This window comes from Panthera leo, chromosome A1 (genome assembly GCF_018350215.1).
Source record: "Panthera leo isolate Ple1 chromosome A1, P.leo_Ple1_pat1.1, whole genome shotgun sequence".
In the NCBI taxonomy this organism is placed as follows: domain Eukaryota; kingdom Metazoa; phylum Chordata; class Mammalia; order Carnivora; family Felidae; genus Panthera; species Panthera leo.
In genome coordinates this window covers 198,625,630-198,645,401 of record NC_056679.1, presented here as the reverse complement: position 1 = coordinate 198,645,401, position 19,772 = coordinate 198,625,630, and the positions used below count along the sequence as shown (strand labels likewise).

Below are 19,772 nucleotides of genomic sequence, written 5' to 3'. Positions count from 1 at the left end.
TTCAAGGCTGTTTTCCCTTTTTCAGCTAAAAAAAAAAAAAAAAAAAAAAAAAAAAAAAGCTTAATTTGCTTGTTAATATAAAAGTCATTAAAAAGCCATTATTAATTAAGGAAAAACAGAAAGATGTCCAAACTTGAGCTTTAATTAAAGAAAAACATCAAAGTCCATATAAAAATATGGGAAATTGACATCTTTTTTTATTGCCCCAAACATGTAGACACATGCATTTTTACACTTAATGAATCTCTACCCACTCATTTAAATAATTCAAATATTTAGACTTAACCTTTTCAAGAAGTTTGGCAAGTACCATTTTAAATGAAACTATTCTAGAACAGAGTAAAATGTAAGTCTTTAAATATAATCAGAGAAAGATTCTTTCTTAAGAATTTATGTTTTCGTGTTTTAGAAAATTAGGCCATTTGGGCACAATGATTTGCTTTTGCATAATGTCAATAACCATAATAACGACTCTACTCAGTGCATATAAATTATACCTTTATCTCAACATCTTTTTTTGGCCTATTTTTCAGGATCTTATAATTATTCAGTCTTGTCTTCAATGTGATATGCTACAGCATGATGAGAAAATATCTTTCTTTTATAGCACCGTTAACAATTGTAAGTCTTCAATCAGCTGTTCTCTAAGCATTCCTCTGCCAAGGTCTTATTTTCATTTCATTATTTCTTTGTTCTCCTTGTCTAAACTACACACAAGTTACCCAGATTTTCCACTCTGGCCCCTTTCAATAAAAACTTGTTTTGGCTTGACAAATTATTAGTCATCACTATAGTTCTAAAAATATTTTACAAATTCTTACACGTTACAATTTTGTTGTTCTAGGCAACCTCCAATTTATTTCACAGTTCATATGCAGAACCGTCTTCCCATAAGGTTTAGTTGGTTTCCCTTGTTTACAAAAACAATTCCGGTTACTTTATTCGTCTGTTTACTGCCTGAACACTCTTTATGGAGCATTCTTATTTCAGGTGTAGAACAAAAGTAAACTCAATCTAGGCACACCACCCTTAACACAAGGAATTCAGACACTGGAATATGTTATGTGATAAGGGTAAATAAAATAAAATGAAACCTTACTTGACTCCTCCTTTATAAGTCAGTAGAAAACTTGTCATTTTTTTTGGTCAACGATTAACGTGTGTACAAATTACAATTTCAGAATTTCTAGCCAAGAAGACTATTTCCATTCCACTACTGGATACTGTGACATCAAAAACACAGCAAAGGTCTTAGCAGGCCAGTCAGGAGAGAACTACGTGGTGTCTGCAAAATGAGATGTCGTTTGTGTTCACTGGACTCATGTTGACACCTTCTTGTTTGCTATGGAAGTTTGTATCATGCCTTTATTCAAAACCACTAGATTCCCCTTTACTCAAGATATAAACATTCAAAGTACTATGTGAATATTTAAATAAGAGTGGTAGCTGAACACGGACATCTGTGTAGAGACACTACTAAAGCAAGAAAGAGATTCTACGTTATCGGTAAACAAAAGGGAAAAAGAGGTTCTATAGACAAAGAATTCAGGTGTGGGTTAGCTCATTTCTGCCAAAGCCCATGTATCCTGGAAGAGTAGCTACTTCTAAGTGGGAGTCTGTTGTCTGTACCACTGCACGTGCCTGGCTTACTGTTTTCCCGAAAGGCACATGCAATTCACAGGTAAAGAAAAATAAGTGGCAAGGAGAAAATTCCAGGTACTGGAGCAGAGTGTTCTATTCATCTCAAAAGATGAAAGCAGGTATCTTTCATTACACGTTTTTGTTCTTAGAGGAAGAAGGCCAAAAATATGTGATTTTCATATTTGTGTTAACACAGCAGAGCTTCTCAAAGTCACTGCCAAAACTGGGCTGGTTTTCTTACCTGCTTTTTCCACACTTTTAGTTAAGGATATCTGCCTCATTATAAACCTCGCTGACTCCCTAGACTTTCTGTAGTCTGGCTTTGCTGTGATTACTGGTCAAAACCTTTAATTACAGTATATAGTTTGTGCAGCTGCCTGGAAATTGGTCTCAGGGTCAGTGGCTCTTCCCGTTCCCCTCTTTCCATTCTTTTGAAGCAATATTGCTGAACTGAAGGCATTGTTCCAGCTTTCTGGTATGCTCTGTCTGCTGCACACTATGAATAGCTTTGCAATCACTCTAGCAATTGGTTCTTCAACTGCCTTTAGGTTGTCAATTGTAATTCATTGGCTCCAGGCACCTTTTCTCTTTTCATTCTCTTGAGGTCTTTTCTTATTTAATTTGCAATAATATTAGGGAATGTCTTCTTCAGACATGTCACTAATGTCTTCCTGATTTTGAGGCTGGGTGTACATTTAACTTTCATATATATGCCTGTTAAAATGTTTCCATACTTCCTCTGTCTCTGACTTGTGATGACAATCTTTGCAGGATGTTGTGAGGAATTTGGCTTTATGTTCAAGTCTTCTTGCTAAAGAATAATCTAAAGAACAATCCTCCTTGAAATATTCTCATCGGAATTAATTCACGTAATTAGTTATGGTTATTTTATAACTTCCCAAAGATATAATTTTCCATTTTTGTGATAATTTTAAGCTTTCATATTTTCTTCCCATAATTATGCCCTCTTCTTTTCAGTTTATAAAAATTATAAATTTGAGTTCTATACAACTTCAGGAATTAGTTAACTAAGAAATAAAGGGTTTTGACTATTTAGAAATCAATGTCTATGTTTTTAGAGCCTTTCAGAAGACCTATCCTTATTCCTCAAATATCATTTTAGAGATTACATAAGAAAACATTCAAACTATTCAAAATGAGTTCCAATGCTTCTGCATTACAGGTAGCTTTATTTTATATATAGACACAGATTTATATATATATACATATATATATACATATATATATGTATATATATATAAAACATATATACATACATATATATAACATATATATGTGTATATATGTATATGTACATATATATGTTATATATATGTTTTATATATAAAATACATGTTTTATATATAAAACATATATATAACATATATATAACAAGTATATATAACATATATATATAACAAGTATATATATATGTTATATATATGTAACATACATTTATATATTTTTAAGAAAAAGGACAAACATCTCTTGATTTGTTAAGAAAAAACAAAACCTCAGTGGATTATGTCTCAACTCCTTAGTTCAGTATAAAACCCAGCATGGTAACCCCTCTCATTAGCCTCAGCCATCCCAGAGTAACCAAAGGTATTTTTAAGCAGACACTATGTAATAATAATAATGAAAATAATTATCATAATGATAATAACTAACGCTTATTGTGCTTTTTATCTTCAAAGCACCTTACTGACATTAACTATGCGTCTATTTTCAAATTAATTTAACTCGACAAATGTCTTATTAACTCTGTAAGTTATGGAATGTGGAGTCAATGGAGTTTTCTTTTGTAAATGAAATAAATAAGTAAATAAATAATTGGGACTAAGGGACGAGGAAATCAGTCTGAAAACTTCAGCCTCAGAATCATTTCTTGGCTTTGTTGAATGAGGCTTAATGAAATACTAATTTTTACAAAATACAAAATTGAAATAAAGGGTGAAGTTCACCACTACAACCATTCAAATACCTATTGCTTCAAAAAGACCCAGAAAGAGAAAGTCAAACTCTAACTGTACTAGTTATGATTATTGTAAAATATTTAAATATGTACAGGAATTAAAAGTGTTAGATGTACGAAATGAGGGGTGCCTGGGCGGCTCAGTTAGTTAAGTGTCCAACTCTGAATTCCTGCCCAGGTCGTGATCTCGTGGGTCCTGAGATAGAACCCCGTGTTGGTTCTGGCTGATAGCGCAGAGCCTGCTTGGGATTTTTGCTCTCTTTCTCTCTGTGCCCCTCCCCCACTTGTATGGCAGGGCACACAACACTTTCTCTCTCTCAAAATAAGTAAATAAATAAATACATCGGTAAACAGCCTTTTAAAAAATTTAAGAAATGAAAAAACTCCAAGTTTCATTAACGTAGAACAATTTTACAACAAAGCTAGATTTGTTCTTAATACATTGAATGTATTGCTTTAAAACCATTTCGATTACGTTCCCCTTGAGCTGCATCATGTACCAGTCTCCACATGAGAAATACAAGTAAAAGACAGTTTGCTATGCTCACAACTGAAATAAGCTCTATATACTTAAAATGTAGGCTTTAATAAAAGCATATTAAAGGAATATTATTCAGCCAAGATGTCCTGCCACTTTCTATGAGGAATTCTGGGGAAAAAATAGTAACCTGCTTTATAGCAAGGTCGTCAGGTGGACAAACACAAATTTAAGTACATGAAAATAAACATCTGTAAGTCTGGTCAATGGCAGATTAAAGCTTTGCAAAACCATTACTATGGTCACAGTGGTGAGATTTCATGCAAGATGCAGTTTATGAGTAATATTCAAAGGTCAGGTTTGGTGTGGAGGAAAAGGAAAGTTCAAGGGTGGGAACGTGAGTTAGACTAGGTAGAGTTAGGGAATCTGGATAAAGCTGATGGTGTCAAAGCCAGGAGGGAAGCACATATGGGAAGTACTTATCCCAATAACATATAATTGAGCACAGAGACATAAACAAGCCTGAAGTCCTGTCCTTCAAGGAGCTTACAATCTTGAGGGGTAGACAGAAAAGTTACATGCAATTAATTCTAGTATTATGACTTGGATATGCCCAGGATGCTATGGGAAGTCAAAAGGAGGGCACCTAGCCCAGCCTTCGATGCTTTAGGGAGACTTCTTGATGTGACCTATAATCTTTAGGTGGTCTTCCTAGAGCAACAGATATAGTGAGCAGTAGCTCAATGTGAGTGAGACAAGAGAAGGGAATTCAATACTCAGGCACATTGATATATAAGATCGGTGGTGTTTCACTTGTTTCTAGAAGGAATCAGAACATAGTACTGGTTTTTAATATGGGTATCATGAAAAAATAGATAGGAAATTGGTTCTTAATGGTCTGTGTTGAAGAACAGGGAGAAAAGGGGAGGTCTGGGGGTGTCAACAATCAGGAAACTGCAAAGTACCGCAGAGGTGGAAGAATTATACCCGGAAACATCTGGATATGCAAAGTAAGAATTGGAAGAGGTTCCAAAATTTGCCAGCTTTACATTAAACAAAGATATGCATTTGACAGACTCAAGGAAGAAAGTGTAAAGAAATAGGGGTTTTATAAGAGAACGTAATGAATTCTTGTTATATTTTTAAATGTCTTTCTTACACTGTTATCCCTCCTAAATAATTTTCTTGATACAATGGACCTTTCGTATATATCACTTGTTAATGGGAATTTATTAGCTTTCAGGGGGCAGGGCACATTCTCATAATACTGCTTGGTGGGTGTGAGAAATACAGGTATACGAGTTCCCTTGAATGCTAAGATCAAACTGGCTAGATTTAGAATTGATGAAATCAAATATAAAAATTAGTTTTTTCATGTACATGAAGTACATGAATGTACAAGGACATATCCTGACTCTTTTGGCATTCAGCTAAAAGTTGCTCTTCAAAATATAGAAGAGTCATTATTATAAATGTAACTAACTATCGCAATGGTGGTGATTTCAGCTTCTCTTGCACGTTAGTAAACGTTAGTAAACATTTTCAGGAGATCACGGCGTCATTCCTCTAAACCCTCCCATTGTTTCCCCAAGATTAAACTGTAACAGAGTAAAGTACATCTGTAAGGAATGAACAAAAAATAATTTGTATCTCTTATATCATTTTAAAGTAAGTATACGTCCCATAGGGGAATCTTCAGACTGCTCACACAATACGCATGTCCGCTGCTCTAAGTGAAATCAAATCAGTATTCTAAAATGCTGCCAAGACGCAGGTCAGGACACTTGGAAGCTCCTAAGATTTAAAGTGTATGACACTTTACAATCATTATGGTACAAACACACACACATTTCTGTCCATATACAGACAGTAATAATAAACTAAGTATGTTACATGATTTAAACACTACTTTGTATTTTCTAATAAAAGATTAGTCACGTAAAACCAGAGATGATATTCACCACTTCATAGAGATACCAAAACAAAACAAAACAAAAACACCACTCCACCGTTAACAAGTATGAGTATAGAATAAAAATTTTAAATTAGAGGCTTACTACTTGCAGATCAACAGTTCCCAAACATTTCAATCCTTCAAAACTCTCTGACCCTTTTAGGAAGGGGGAAATGTATACAATTTAGAAATAGTGATCTATAAAGAAGAACTATAATTAAATGCAATGGTTCAATAACGTGAAACACACACCAGCACTCTCTTCCACAAGAGGTCTATAGACAAAGTATTCATGATACACTCAATATTGAAAAGTATTTTTCAAAAATATGAATATTTATAATCGAAGCAAAACATGGGCTAAAAAGGTAATGTATCATTATAGAAATACTTGGGAATACTCTACTCACACTTGTATTTTATTCTTTCCTAATAGAACCCCACATTCAATGTGCATCACAATAACAAACTAAGTGACAATTGGAAGAAAACTGAGAAATGCCTGATCACAAATTTTAACCTTAATGTTGACATCCTAATTTAAAAGCTGGATATTCTTGTGCTACAATTAATGAACCATGGAACCATTAAAGTCATTTGACCTTACAATGTCACTTCAAGAATCTTTATTTCATAGTTTTCACATTTCTTAGTATTTGCTTCGATGCAAAATACTTGACAGAGTTGATTCAGTATTTTTGATGTGCTATTTCTAAAAAAGGTAAACATTTTTGAATTTAGGATATGGACAAATATCAATTCAGATTAGGCTGCTGAAAGGTTAAACTATTTCTTTCACGTTGACAAAATGTGTCATTTTATAAGACACAGTAGTGCCCAATAAAACAAAAATAAGATTTTAAAAAGCTAGGAAGTAAAAGAGTCCCAATCGGCAACCGTGTAGAGGGAAAACAGGATTACATTTATTGGTTACTATATCAACTTAACTTCTCATAAAATCCTCCTAATCTATTAAATAACTTCAGAACTGAAGTATGCTCTCCTATGGGAGTTGTAAAACAAATTAGATACAATTACCATTCAATACAAATAAAAAGCCAACCTATTTACCCTTAAGATGATTCTTGTTTTAAAGCCTTATTATTCAAATTGGACTAGAATTTTCCCTAATGAATCAAGTAGGCCACTTGACTTAATTATAGATTTTTATATTGTATTTTCTATAGAGAAAAGTAGTTGATACGAATGAATTCTGGAAAACTGTGGTAACTACACCTCCCCAAAGTGAATACAACAAACATCTGTTGCAAAAACTGCTTGGCTTTCAGACAGTACATAAAGGGTGTTCTTTTTCCCAGTGTTTTGCTATTAAAAAAAAAAAAAAAAGATTATTTATTAAAAAACACGTTTCTACTATCAATTCTCAAGATGTAAAATCTTAAAAGGCTGTTGAGTTAAACACAGGTCATTACCAGGTTTATTACAGAAGGCGAACTATGCAATGTACAAGACTCTACTTGCGTTCTAAAAGGGTAACAAAATAATTGGGCATGTTGCCCTCTGTGGGTTAGAAAGTAATTTTAACCATTGTCTTCCTTTCTTAACTCCATTCTCTACACAAACATTGCAACACTCATAGCAGAGGAAGGGACTAAATATATAGAACCTCCAGAGATTTTCATTCTCTGGTTGGAATCCCCAGGATAATTCCTCTTTCTCCTTTGGATCTCACCAGCTTCTAAATGCAACAACATTCTGTTATCCTCATTAGATGATAAATGAATTTTTAAAGTTTTACTCCAGTGACAGGGTAAATAATTACAGTTTTTTTGTTTTTTTGTTTTTTTGTTTTTTTGTTTTTTGCATAATGCATTGAGCACAAAATGTAATAATTTCAATGGGAGGAGGGGAAGAATCAATGAGCCTTTATGACTCGTGGTCTTTTCTTAGCTGCATCAAAGAACTGTTCGGTGCTTTTGGTAAACTGAATGCATTTTCCTTGAATTCTGAAAGAATAGAATTTTGCCTCAAACTCACAGCTATTTTGCAAAGTAAAAACCCATCCTTTTTAGCATTTGGAGATTACACAAAGTGCACACGAATTAGCAGGTACAAACGAATAAAAATGTTTATAAGCAACAGAGCACAGGGGCATGTAATACCTTCACAATAAGGTAAGGAGGGGTAGTATACAGATGGCCACTTCTGAACATATTTCAAATGACATGTAAGTTTGCTCACTTTTTAATCTTCTATCCCTCTTCTACGCAAACCTACTTCCAACCATTTTGAGATGATTGCTTATTAAAAGTCTAAGATTCAGTTTTTATAATTCCACTTTTATGCTAACTTATTAATAAGATATTGAGCCCTAAAACATTCCTAGGAGTATTTCAACAAGGCATTGTAACACACTATTCTGAGAAACCTCTTTGTCATTTAAGCCACGAGAAAAATAGAAAGCTTCCTTTTCTTTTTCTGCCAAATCCAACGTATGGGCACTTCATTATGTTTCGACAAGCTTCAAGATCTATAACAGAATTTGTCTATGTCTTTAATTAAAATCTAAAATGTTAACGTCCACCTGTATAGTATATGTTTATATAACCACAGGGACAATACCTTAAACAGTCCTCAAAATGGTATTTGCAAATTCCATTACAAGCAAAAGTTTTGAGGAAAAGTCATTTAAAATTGGTATAAATAGAAAGGAAAGTCAGTCATACATGATCCAGGATATACAAATTTTGAATAATTTTCAAATCATTCTGTTTATTCTACATTTACAGCCTCTGTCTCACTAAAAGATGAATCATAAAAAGATATTTGCCTGTTTCTTAGGAAAGATACTGGCGAAAACACATAAGGCATATTCCGAAGCAATTAATTGTTAAAAGCTTCCTTTCTTCAATGTGACAGTCTTTAATTTCTATGGAGGATTACCCTGAGTTATCTATCTGGTTTCAAGAAAACATTAGTTTCAATTTTATGATGTCTAAGGAAAACAGTTTCTTAAAATTAAAAGAAAAAAATTCAGCTATTGTACATAACTTGAATAAAGTGATTTGATGTTATAATGTCACTTGTATATGTATTTCGTATGTTTTATTATAGATGTATTACATATTATTTATGTACAAAACATTATATTGTCTATTTGTATTCTGTACTGCATACATATATTTCCCACAATGAATCTCAGAACAATGCATCTTCAGCAAGTATCTTATAATTTATAATACTCCTAACTGTCTATGATTAGATACTATTATATCTACTCTACAAGCAGGAAAACTGATGCTGAGAAAGTAAAAGATTTACCCCACCCAAGTCTTAAGAACAGATCAGGAAGGCGAGACAAGTTCAATGCTGAAGATCTGCACATTAATGACTCTGAATACTGCTTTGTTTCTATCTTTATTACTTACTAGTATTTATATTTCACAAAATCTAAAGAGGAAAAAGGTGCATGCTGACTACTTAATGATAAACGAAGCAACAAAAAATGGGCACGAGTTCTATTTAGTAAGAAAACCTTGCCTTCTTCACTATTTTCCTAAGACTTAAATGAAAACTGTCTCGATATAGTATCTCTTCTACTGCTTAGTACTTTAAACTTCAAAGTAAATTATCTAAAACCATACCACTCACTTACTTAAAAAAAAAAAAAAAAAAAAAAAGCCTGAATTATTCCCATTTTACTGATGGGAAGACAAGCAAAGGAACAAAGCTTTTTGCCTGGGTCCCACATTAAGTGTGAAACCAGTCTGGAGTTAGAACGTCTTAGGTGTTTGACGCCTCATCCAGTGTTTCAGACTACAGGGCAGTGTGATTCCTACTAATTATAATATCCTGAAGTCACTAAAGGAAGCACACAATTTTCTGAAGAAGGGGAGAGAAACCTACCTTGAAAGTTACAGGTGTAAAGGAATACATAAAAAGTCTTTATTTCACTGTACTTTGGTTAAAATTCACTACAATTCAAAATTTAAAAATTATTCCCATATCTTATTCCTTCCGTATCCATGAATCAGAAGCTCTTCTGGGTGAGACACTGATTTTTTTTCAGTCCAGAACTAGACTCATGCTTTTATAGGAGAGATACGCACTAAGAAATGAAATTCAATGAAGAAGATAAAGAACGGGTCCATATTAAAGTGTATTTGGTGGCATGGAACTTGCAAGATAAGACATCAATTTTCAGCCTGGCTGGTTACAGAATAGGACTCATTGCTTCTAGTCAACAGTGAGCATTTCAGAGAGACAAGAACATGACATCTGAGGGCAAGTGATGCATGGTGACATGCATGAGGCATTCCTTGAAAAGCTGGAGAAAAGGAGAATGAAGTAAGCTAGTGGGGTAAGAAATGCTAAATCACCAAGCCTGCAGCCTTTTAAAGCAGATGAGAAAAATATTCAGATAAGTCCTTTAACTTTTGCTAAAGTTAAAAAAAAAAAAAAAAAAAAAACAATGATGCTTTCCAAGTGGAGAAAGGTATATAAACAATAATTTCTATAGATTGATATAGTCTTTCTACTTTCTCAGAAAACTAGGGTTTCGTGTTGGAAAACACCACAACCAGCATATTCCTAATTACAGACAAGTTTTCAGATTCCAACGTGGCAACAAAACCACAGCACACAAGACAAAGGCTTGTCACGTTCATGAGACATACCTCTTGGACTGATCGAGCAGCTGGCTTGTCTTGATGATTGGCCAATATTAAAAAGGGTAAAGTGCATAACTGTGGGTGCTGGAGAGCTGAGTGCAGTTCATTCCTAGCAGTTTCTAAATCATCTTCTGAAGAGGCACTGTCTAATACAAATATTACCCCTTGAGATCCTTGGTAGTAGCGGCTCCAATATTTCCGGATATTATCAGCCCCTGTCAAAAACAAAACAAATTCTTTTTAAAAATAGCTTTCGGCAACTGAAAAATACTCAACAGTCCTGTTGGTGTTCCCAACACTAATTCCTACTGGAAACCAATGTAGCTTTTAAAAATTAAGGGCAGAGAACATGGTTGATGAGGACCAAGGCATGAGAGCCAACAGGTGGATGTGGCCTTGAAAGAGAACACCCAAGTTTATCAGTCATTCTTTATACCTTTCTTATCAAAATATGTGAGAAAGAACTAGGATAGTTGTTTTGATTGAAAGTCAACATTTTTTTCAGATTTTGTTTACTAGTCCTAAATAAAAACTCCACTCTTTATAATCAGAGTTTGAGCCTAACTCAGAGAGTAGTGTAACCCAGCTAGCTGTTCACTGAAGCTTTATCCCAGACAATGAACATGATCCTGAGGACAGTTTCTAAAAGAACTACTTGTTGATCATGACAGCCTTATTTAATTTCATCTAGAAAGTGAAAACTACTAGCACAATATTTTTATGTATCAAAGTGCTAAAATCTGTGATGAATTAAATACTTGATACATTTGCATAAACCCACTTGGCAATGGGCATACTCATGGTCTTGATATGATGGGAGTGTTCATAAAAAGACATGGAGATTCTCAGCATCCAAGGCCACATCTTATTCCTCTTTGTATTTTCAACATCCAGCATTATGTATAACTCAAGGTTCAGTACAGGAAAGAGGAAAATGAGGGAAGGAGGAAATGAAATTATACACTAATTAGGCTTTATGGATTTTCAGACTAGAAAGACCTGTAAAGACTATCCAGTCCAACTGTCTGAGGAACCTGGGGCCAAGAGAGGTGAAGTGACTAATCCCCATTCATGTGTCTAGTAAATCTCAAAACTGAGATTTGCATCTGAGTAGACAACCTGTCCAGGGAGGGCATGGGCATTCCCTACTACATCAGGATAAGTGTTTCATTTATTTCCATTCTATTCATCAATAGCATGGGCAGTCCATGGTGTGTGTGTGTGCGTGTGTGTGTGTGTGTGTTTGGGGCATGGGACTATTGGTTATACAACAAAAATTAGATAAAGGTATTTCATTAATTTAGTGTATATGAGCAAGTCTTAACCAGTTAGTAACTACATGTTAGCCCTCCATTGAATATTTAGCTCCTATATTGGATATACTGCACTAAGTGTTAGGAATAAAGGACTGGAGTTGGTGTGCACTAACTGACAAGAGCCAAATATGTGCATCTCTTCCCAACTCTGTATTCAATGATGCCATACTGGTAGCTTCAAACTGGATAGGGTGGGAATATTTTCACCATTGAAATCAACGAAAGCTATCATCAGGTCTTTTCTTCCCCTAAGGGCCAACACACCACTGGAGGGCACTAAGAAGCCCATATTTTTCTGTGAGAAATAGAAAAAAAAATTAATAAAGTAATAAAGCTCTGTAGAGAGGTACTCATTAGGCGTCATGAGTACAAGAGATGAGGCATCTCAACCAGGCTGGGCAATCCTCTTAAAAAATTATAGTTACCAAACAGCTACCATTTATTAAGCACTTCCTACATTCCAGGCACGGTGCTAGGTGTTTTCAAAAGAACAGCTCATAGAATTCTTACAGCCACCCCAAGAGGGAGGTATAATTGATTCAGGATTTAAAACTTAAATTTCAGATTTTAAAATCCAGAGTGTCCATCATAATCCTATACTGAAATACCCAGCTATATAAGAGCATCAAGGATATTTAATGTAGAACAACCTTAAATATGTAAAAACATGGGATATGAACAGGGTTAATGCAGATCAGGCAACTTTTAACCAAGAAAACAGTACAAAACAAAACAACTTAAGCCACAGATTTAATATAGGTAGTTAGTTACATAAGTGACGGTCTAACTAAGAAAACAACAGAGCCACTGAAATCAGCAACACTTTAAGCCAGGTTCCCCAGGCACAGAGTCTGAGACCGCATTTCTTGAACACCTGATTATAGACAGTGCTGTCAGGAGAAACCTGGAGTGAAAGAAGCAAGCTAGAATTGGGGAAGGGGCTTGGCAAAGATCTGGTTTCAAAAATCTACCCTCAGCTTAATCCAATGAGGAGCTCTAGAGCATGCACTCAACCACAGAAGTTGTCCAGTCCAAAGACAAGGAGGCTGGGCTGCTATACCCCGGTACAGTCATTGGCTATGAGCCACCCCTAGGGAACAGGAGGGGGTAGGGGTGTGATCTCATACTCTCCTAGACATATTTGGTTGAGGCAATTACTGTCAGCCAAGGGCAGGCCTCTGGAGAAGGGTACAGGTGTGAGTCATTAGCAGCCAATACTCGAAGCAGCTGGGAGATGGATGCACTGGCCCAGTAAAGGAGATCTGGGTAGGATACCAACAGCATCTGCTACAAGCTACATCCAGACATTATCCATATGCTAGAGAACCATCCATAAGTTTGAGGAGCAAAAGTAGCAGCAGTGTTACCTGATGGTAAATGTTTAAGACAAAAATAACGTGTGTGTATATATCTGTACATAAATTTATTACAATTTTTACTAAAAGGTGTGTAGCACACAATTCTCATATAATATACACAACATGCTTTACTGTAAATTCTATAGAGCTCATTAATTCTCACAAAATGCTTTCACTGATTTTGCCCAACTTCCGTAATCATAGCCAACCAACAGTTGCAACTGACCAAGTGCAGTTCCAAAATAAATGGTGGTGGTGCTAAGTGTTTTTACATGTATTAACTCATTTACTCTTGACCATCTTAAGAGGTAGGTATTGTTATGGCTCTCATTTTATCAACAATAAAACTAAGACATGAAACAATCACATAATGTGGCCAAGGTTACACACCTAAAATATTTATCTAGGTCTAATGTGATTGAAATAGAAGGATCATTGACTGGAAAGGTGATAAAACTCAACAAAAAACTCTACTACCACATAAGCCAAGAGGGGGGAAAAAAGCAACTTATCAAAATAAAAGGTACCTAACATTTCTAGCCAATGAGTTAAATGAATATTTTTAAGTACTATTCTATACAAGTCACTAAGCAAGGACCTATAAGAAATATTTAAAAATCCATGATTACCCTAGATCAAACCCACAAATTCTTTAAAGTAATAGTTACTACAACAAGGCCTGTAAATACATCTTAATAAATATGGCCATAGCATTAGAGGGGTGCAGAGAATTAAGTATAAAGAGAAGAATACTGGTTGAATGTTTCAGTGGAAATTTTCTATTGGAAATACACGGGACATATTCGAAATCTAACTCATGAGGGTCTTTTTCAACAAGAAACTATTTCCATCTGCCACCTTTGGGAGCACATAAGACATCAGAAAATGGTTAGACAAAATGACCTTAAGTCCAATGACTGTTGACAGATGAAACAAATCCAAAGAGAAATGCTGGAATTTCTTAAAACATCCATTCTATGATATACTATGTGGATGATAACTTATTATTAATGAAAAGACCCTTTTCTTTAGTCTCCTGCCACACAGCTTTCTGTCCAATCTTAGCATGTCTAATGTTCATCACAAACACTGGGCTTGGAATCTGAAATTCCAGTTCAGCCTTTTGCACAATGGCTTTGGTCATCAGGGCTTCTGGATGAAACCCAGAGTACCCCAGGAAACCAGGAATGGGGTGAATGGTAGTATCAGGTTGGTTGGCCCAGCTGAGAGGACCTTAGATGAGCCACCAGATTAAAATGAGAAATAGACAGGTCATTAACCCAGCTGCCAGATGCTCTGAGAAGTGAGCCTAACTGGGAAAATTAGGAACAGAGTTTGATGTCCACGTCCCAACAGTCCTCGCCCACAAACCAAGTCCAAGGGGAGTAACACACGCAGGGCATCACATCACATCATAAATGGTCTGGGGCCACTCATTTTAATGACTGAATAGTGCATGCTCTGTGTCACTTAAATTGGCATATAAAGAGGTTAAACACCAAATCCAAACCTGGCCTGTATTTTGTATTCAGATTAAAAAAAAAAAAAAGGGTATATTAACAGTAGAGAGGTTGGGGAGGTGAGGGTGTTACCCAGTGTCTGAATTACCCAATGTCTGATACTGCCTTACTGAAGGTTGTAAGGAGCCCTTCATATCCTAAGAGTTCACTCAGAAAGCCAATCAACCAGGAGAGCCTGGTTCAAGCTACTACAAGAGAAAAGATAGAAGATGGGAGCATAACGTGTCTTCATTATGCAAGGTTCTTTTGTATGGCACACTATGGACAACTATGGCAACATTCTCTTATTTATTAATTCCTCTAATGGATGTTTACTGAACACCTGGCACCATCCCAGGCACTGGGGACATACTAGCAAACAAAACAGACAAAAGCTTCAGTCTTCATAGTGCTTACATTCTTTATCAGCAAGGCCAGCCTACCAGTATAGAGGTTAAAAATGCCAAGTATTTGTTTTTCAAGCTCTCTCTTGCAGCATGGACAGATGACTCAGTTTTGGCAAACTGGGATTCAACACAGGTCTGCTGGGAGCTTTTGGGACAAACTGTGCCCCTCAAAAAAAGGGAGATGCTCAAAGAGAGTCACTTCTCTCTTCTAGCTTTTAGATTCTATTAGATGATAACCTTCCCAGCAATCTTGAAGAAGACATACCAACACATGAGGAGGTCACAACAGGAAGACAGAAAGCCTGGGTCCTTGAGAACACCGCTGAGCAGCGGTACCAACCACTTACTGTAAGAACTCTTTATTTTGTGAACATAGTGAATGCCTAATTACTCGTGCCGATTTCAAAGACTATTTTATTATTTGCAGCCAAAAAAGATGCTTAGCTCCCTTAAGTTAAAAGGCTGTAGAGGTAAGTTTCTTAAAAGAATTTTTCTTTGAGGGGCGCCTGGGTGGCTCAGTCGGTTAAGCGGCCGACTTCGGCTCAGGTCATGATCTCGTGGTCCGTGAGTTCGAGCCCCGCGTCGGGCTCTGTGCTGACAGCTCAGAGCCTGGAGCCTGTTTCAGATTCTGTGTCTCCCTCTCTCTGACCCTCCCCCGTTCATGCTCTCTCTCTGTCTCAAAAATAAATAAACATTAAAAAAAAATTAAAAAAAAATTTTTTTCTTTGAAAGATGAAGCCAATGAACTAAATAAACAGGGATACACAGGAGTCAACGATAAAAACAGCAGTTTGAAGTTGTCCCTATGGAAAATCTGATCTCTAGATCAGTGATGTTTAACTCAACTTTCTGTGATTTAAAAAAAGAAAAAAAAAAAAAGCCACTAGCCATTGTGGCTACTGAGCACTTGAAATGTGGCCACTGTAACTCAAGAACTGAATTTTATTAAAATTTACTTAAATTTGAAGTTTAGACGCCACACGTGTCTGGTGCCTACTGTATTGGATAGTGTGTTCTAGATATTCCTCTAACTTACTGCTGCCTTGAGCGACTGCTAGAAACCCCCAAGAAGAAAACAGTTAGAGATCTGATCCCATCTCTGAAAGGAAAAGCCATGCAGCCATGCTGGTATAGGAGCAGGTGTGGTCACTCTGATCCAAAGACAAGTGTGCCAAAGGGTGACACAACAGGCTAACCAGGACGAGGGTGTCCACTAGGGTCACCCTGTTATGGCATATAGACTCAGGATGAGGAGTCGAGATTGTCTTCTCTTTCTATCCTCTTACCACAGTCTTCAGAAAATGGAGAATATTTTCCCTCTGAAAAACTTAATGAGATTGGAGACCCATAAATGAAGCCAATTTTGGAGAATTTTAATTGTAAATTAATTCTTCAAATTTTAGTGAAGGAGGATATATCCTCGGAACACAAGTGGCATCAGCCAGTATTACTTTAAGAAGAGTGATTTCCAGCATAGGGAGAAAATGTTCAAGGGCAGGACAGGAGAAGGGACAGAAAAGTATTAATTTTAAAATCTTTTTTTTACCCCTCCCATATATGGAATCTTGGTTTTTCTGATGGGTGGCTCCTTCATTCTTTTTGTCTTCTATACATCAGACCCACTCAATCTGTTTTTAAAAACCGAAATATCCAAGAGTCCAGGAGGATTAAGACATTCATATCTAAACTCAAACTTTTGTTATGGACTCCCCCCAGCCCCTGCAAAAAGCACCGAAGTATCTTAAATTAAGCCCTCCTTAAATGCTCAATACAAACTATAAAAATGTGAAGATTCAAAGTCAAGTTCTCTGAAGGGAGGTGTATTGTCTTATTTTGCTTTCAGAATCAAAAAGAAAACCATTCTAGATAATAAACAGAAATGTGGTCTGCATGATCGAAGAACCACGAACAGGATAAACTGTTGAGCTGGAGGAGACCAAAGTCCTCAGGCTCCCAGTGAGATGAGCTGAGAACACCCACATAGAATATAAAAGAGGGTTCACACCTAGTCGTCATCCACCCCCGCCTCACCGACATATTACATCACATCTAACCTTGTAAAGGTGTTTATATACATCACCACACATAACTTTTTAGGAGTTATTATCCTTATTTAATGGATGAAGAAATTGGGACACAAAGTTTATGCACTTTCCTCCATATCCAGCTAATAAATGGCAGATCTAGGATTCAAATTTCGGACTGATTCCAAAGCCCATGTACTTTTCTACTACATGATGCTGCTTCACAGAGAATACAGGAGGCTCCAATGAAAGGGAGAGAAGAGGAGAAAACACATTCCAGTGGGGAGGGCATGGCTGGGAGCATAAGATAAGAGGAAATTAGGAGTGGGTGGGTGGTGGGGCACAGTAAAGAGAATGAACATGAGAGAAGCCTGAGCTGGTGACAAGTAATGGCCAGTGTGAAGACAGAATGTGGATGGCTTTGTAAGCCAGGCAGTGTCTGGGCTTGAGGCAGCAGTAAATGGGGAATTATTACAGAGGCCTGGGGAATACTACCTGGCAGCTGGTCTGGTCTTGCTTAAGGGTCCTGTTGACCATCCATTACCTGTTATGGTAATGTGATTATGGTAACTGTATTTAGAGTAGACAGTACTACCTACTCATATCTGAGCTTCTTCCAGTCCTAAAGCCTCTAGATTTCATAAATCTTATATATTTTATTTAAGAGAAAGCGAGAACACGCATGTAAGCAGGGGTGAGGGACAGAAGAGGCGGGAGAGGGGGAGAGAGGGAATCTCAAGTGTGCTCCACATGGTGCTCAATCTCACGACCCTGGGATTACGACCTGAGCCAAAATCAAGAGTCCGACACTCAATGAGCGACCAAGTGCCCCTAAGATTTCATAAACCTTAAAAATGAATACTCTCCACACTCTTGGACACACAGCTAACTGCATATCTTGAAAAAGATTTGCTTATTAAGGTCTTCCTGTGTTTATTGGAAATCTATGAAAACATGTGGGCAAGAAAGAGTTCTTCCTTCTCCCAAACGGTGTAAGGGAGTCAGCAAAGGAAATATGTAAACAAATAGTCTCTGCCTTATTTTGGATTCCCCCAGTGCAACGGGTTTATTCAAGCCATGAACGCAGGAAATACTAGTGGTAGAGTGAAAAAGTGGGGGAGGGAAAGAGTCAACCCACAAGAAGAGCTACCCAGCCAACGAACCACTGTGGGTAGCCTGAGCTTACTCATACTAAAACTGGGAGCCAGGCACCAGTGGGGAAGCATTTGGGTCCTCATCCACCTACCTCCCATTAGTGGTTGCTTGAGGAGAGCTAGGCATTATTTTCCTAGCATCTCTAGCTTTGCCAAGGCACTGAGGTCTCAATAATTCTTGAGAGTGAAGGCCTAAGACCCCATAAGGGTTTTAGAATAGTACATACTCGTTATCTTTAATATACAACGGGGACCACTGAGGTCCACTAAATCTCAGGCACATTTGGAGTCGTTTTCCAGCAGAAATAAGCGTGTTACACTGAACCATCTTTACACTCACGCTATCTCGTGTCCAAAGATAGGTCAGCCAGAGTTGGAAGTACAATTGCAAAATTAAGAGGCCTATATGGGAATCATACTAATCTCCTTGGTCTCATTATGTTGAAATTCCAACAGTGGTCACATGCTTTAGGGACTAGAAATGTTATGATAATGTGTGCAACCTTGGACTTGTGCAATCTGAACTTCAAATAGCACACCCCCAGAAAATTCTGAAGGTAGTTCTTAGCCTACCTTTTAAAAAACAAAATGTGCGACACTATACAAAAACTGATGCACTAGTTGCCCTGTTCTTACCTTATCCTGTTCCTAACAAATATTCTGGATGTCCATGTTACTCAAAGCACAACTGTACATCAGTACCTTCAGCGTTAAGACCTAACAACCATACCTGAGGACTATGCCTGCCATCTGATACCTGCCCTCCTCCATGTTCTCACTCTGGTCCATACCCTCAACCACTTTCCACCTGGATCACCAGAATGACTTATTTAACTGGTCTCCATGCTTCTGTCAAGCCAGTACTGATTAAATTATTAATGTTTGTCCAGGAAACTAGCTCAAGCTGTATCACCACACTGCTCAAGAACATCAAATGCCTATAATTTGGAATTCCCAAGCTACATGACTTAGCATTTACAGTTCTCTGTGATCTGGCCTCAGCTGACCATTCCTCCTACCACTTGTTTCCATTCTGCTCCTTGTACAATCCACAAATGCAACTTGTCTCTCCTGGACCAGACCAGGCTTTCACCCTCATGCCTTTAGTTGTGTTATCCCCTCTGCCTGGAGTTCCTGCCATGTCAGTTCTTGTACACTGAAACCACCACCTGCTTGTCAAGGGCCAGATCTCCTACTCCACCAAGACTTCCATAGTCTTCCAGCTGGAAATAATTTCTCAGAAGCTTTTAATCTATTTCTCTTGGTGCTGTTCGTAATTGTTTCTACCCTGTAGCATAGTTATCTGAATATATGTTTCATCTTCCTGGTTAGACC

The 19,772-nt window shown here is 36.9% G+C and overlaps 1 protein-coding gene across 5 annotated transcripts in view; it reads right to left on the bottom strand.

Moving 5' to 3' along the window:
• ARL15 (ADP ribosylation factor like GTPase 15) overlaps positions 1-19,772 on the bottom strand; it is a 403,888-nt gene that overhangs the window by 192,376 nt on the left and 191,740 nt on the right. For all 5 annotated transcript variants that reach the window (XR_006205681.1, XM_042949992.1, XM_042949983.1 and 2 more), the window contains one exon: positions 10,686-10,894. Coding sequence is in view for 4 of the 5 variants with exons in the window: in XM_042949992.1 (XP_042805926.1) it covers positions 10,686-10,894 (209 nt within the window). In the remaining variant the exon portion in view is untranslated. The remainder of the gene's footprint in view (positions 1-10,685; positions 10,895-19,772) is intronic.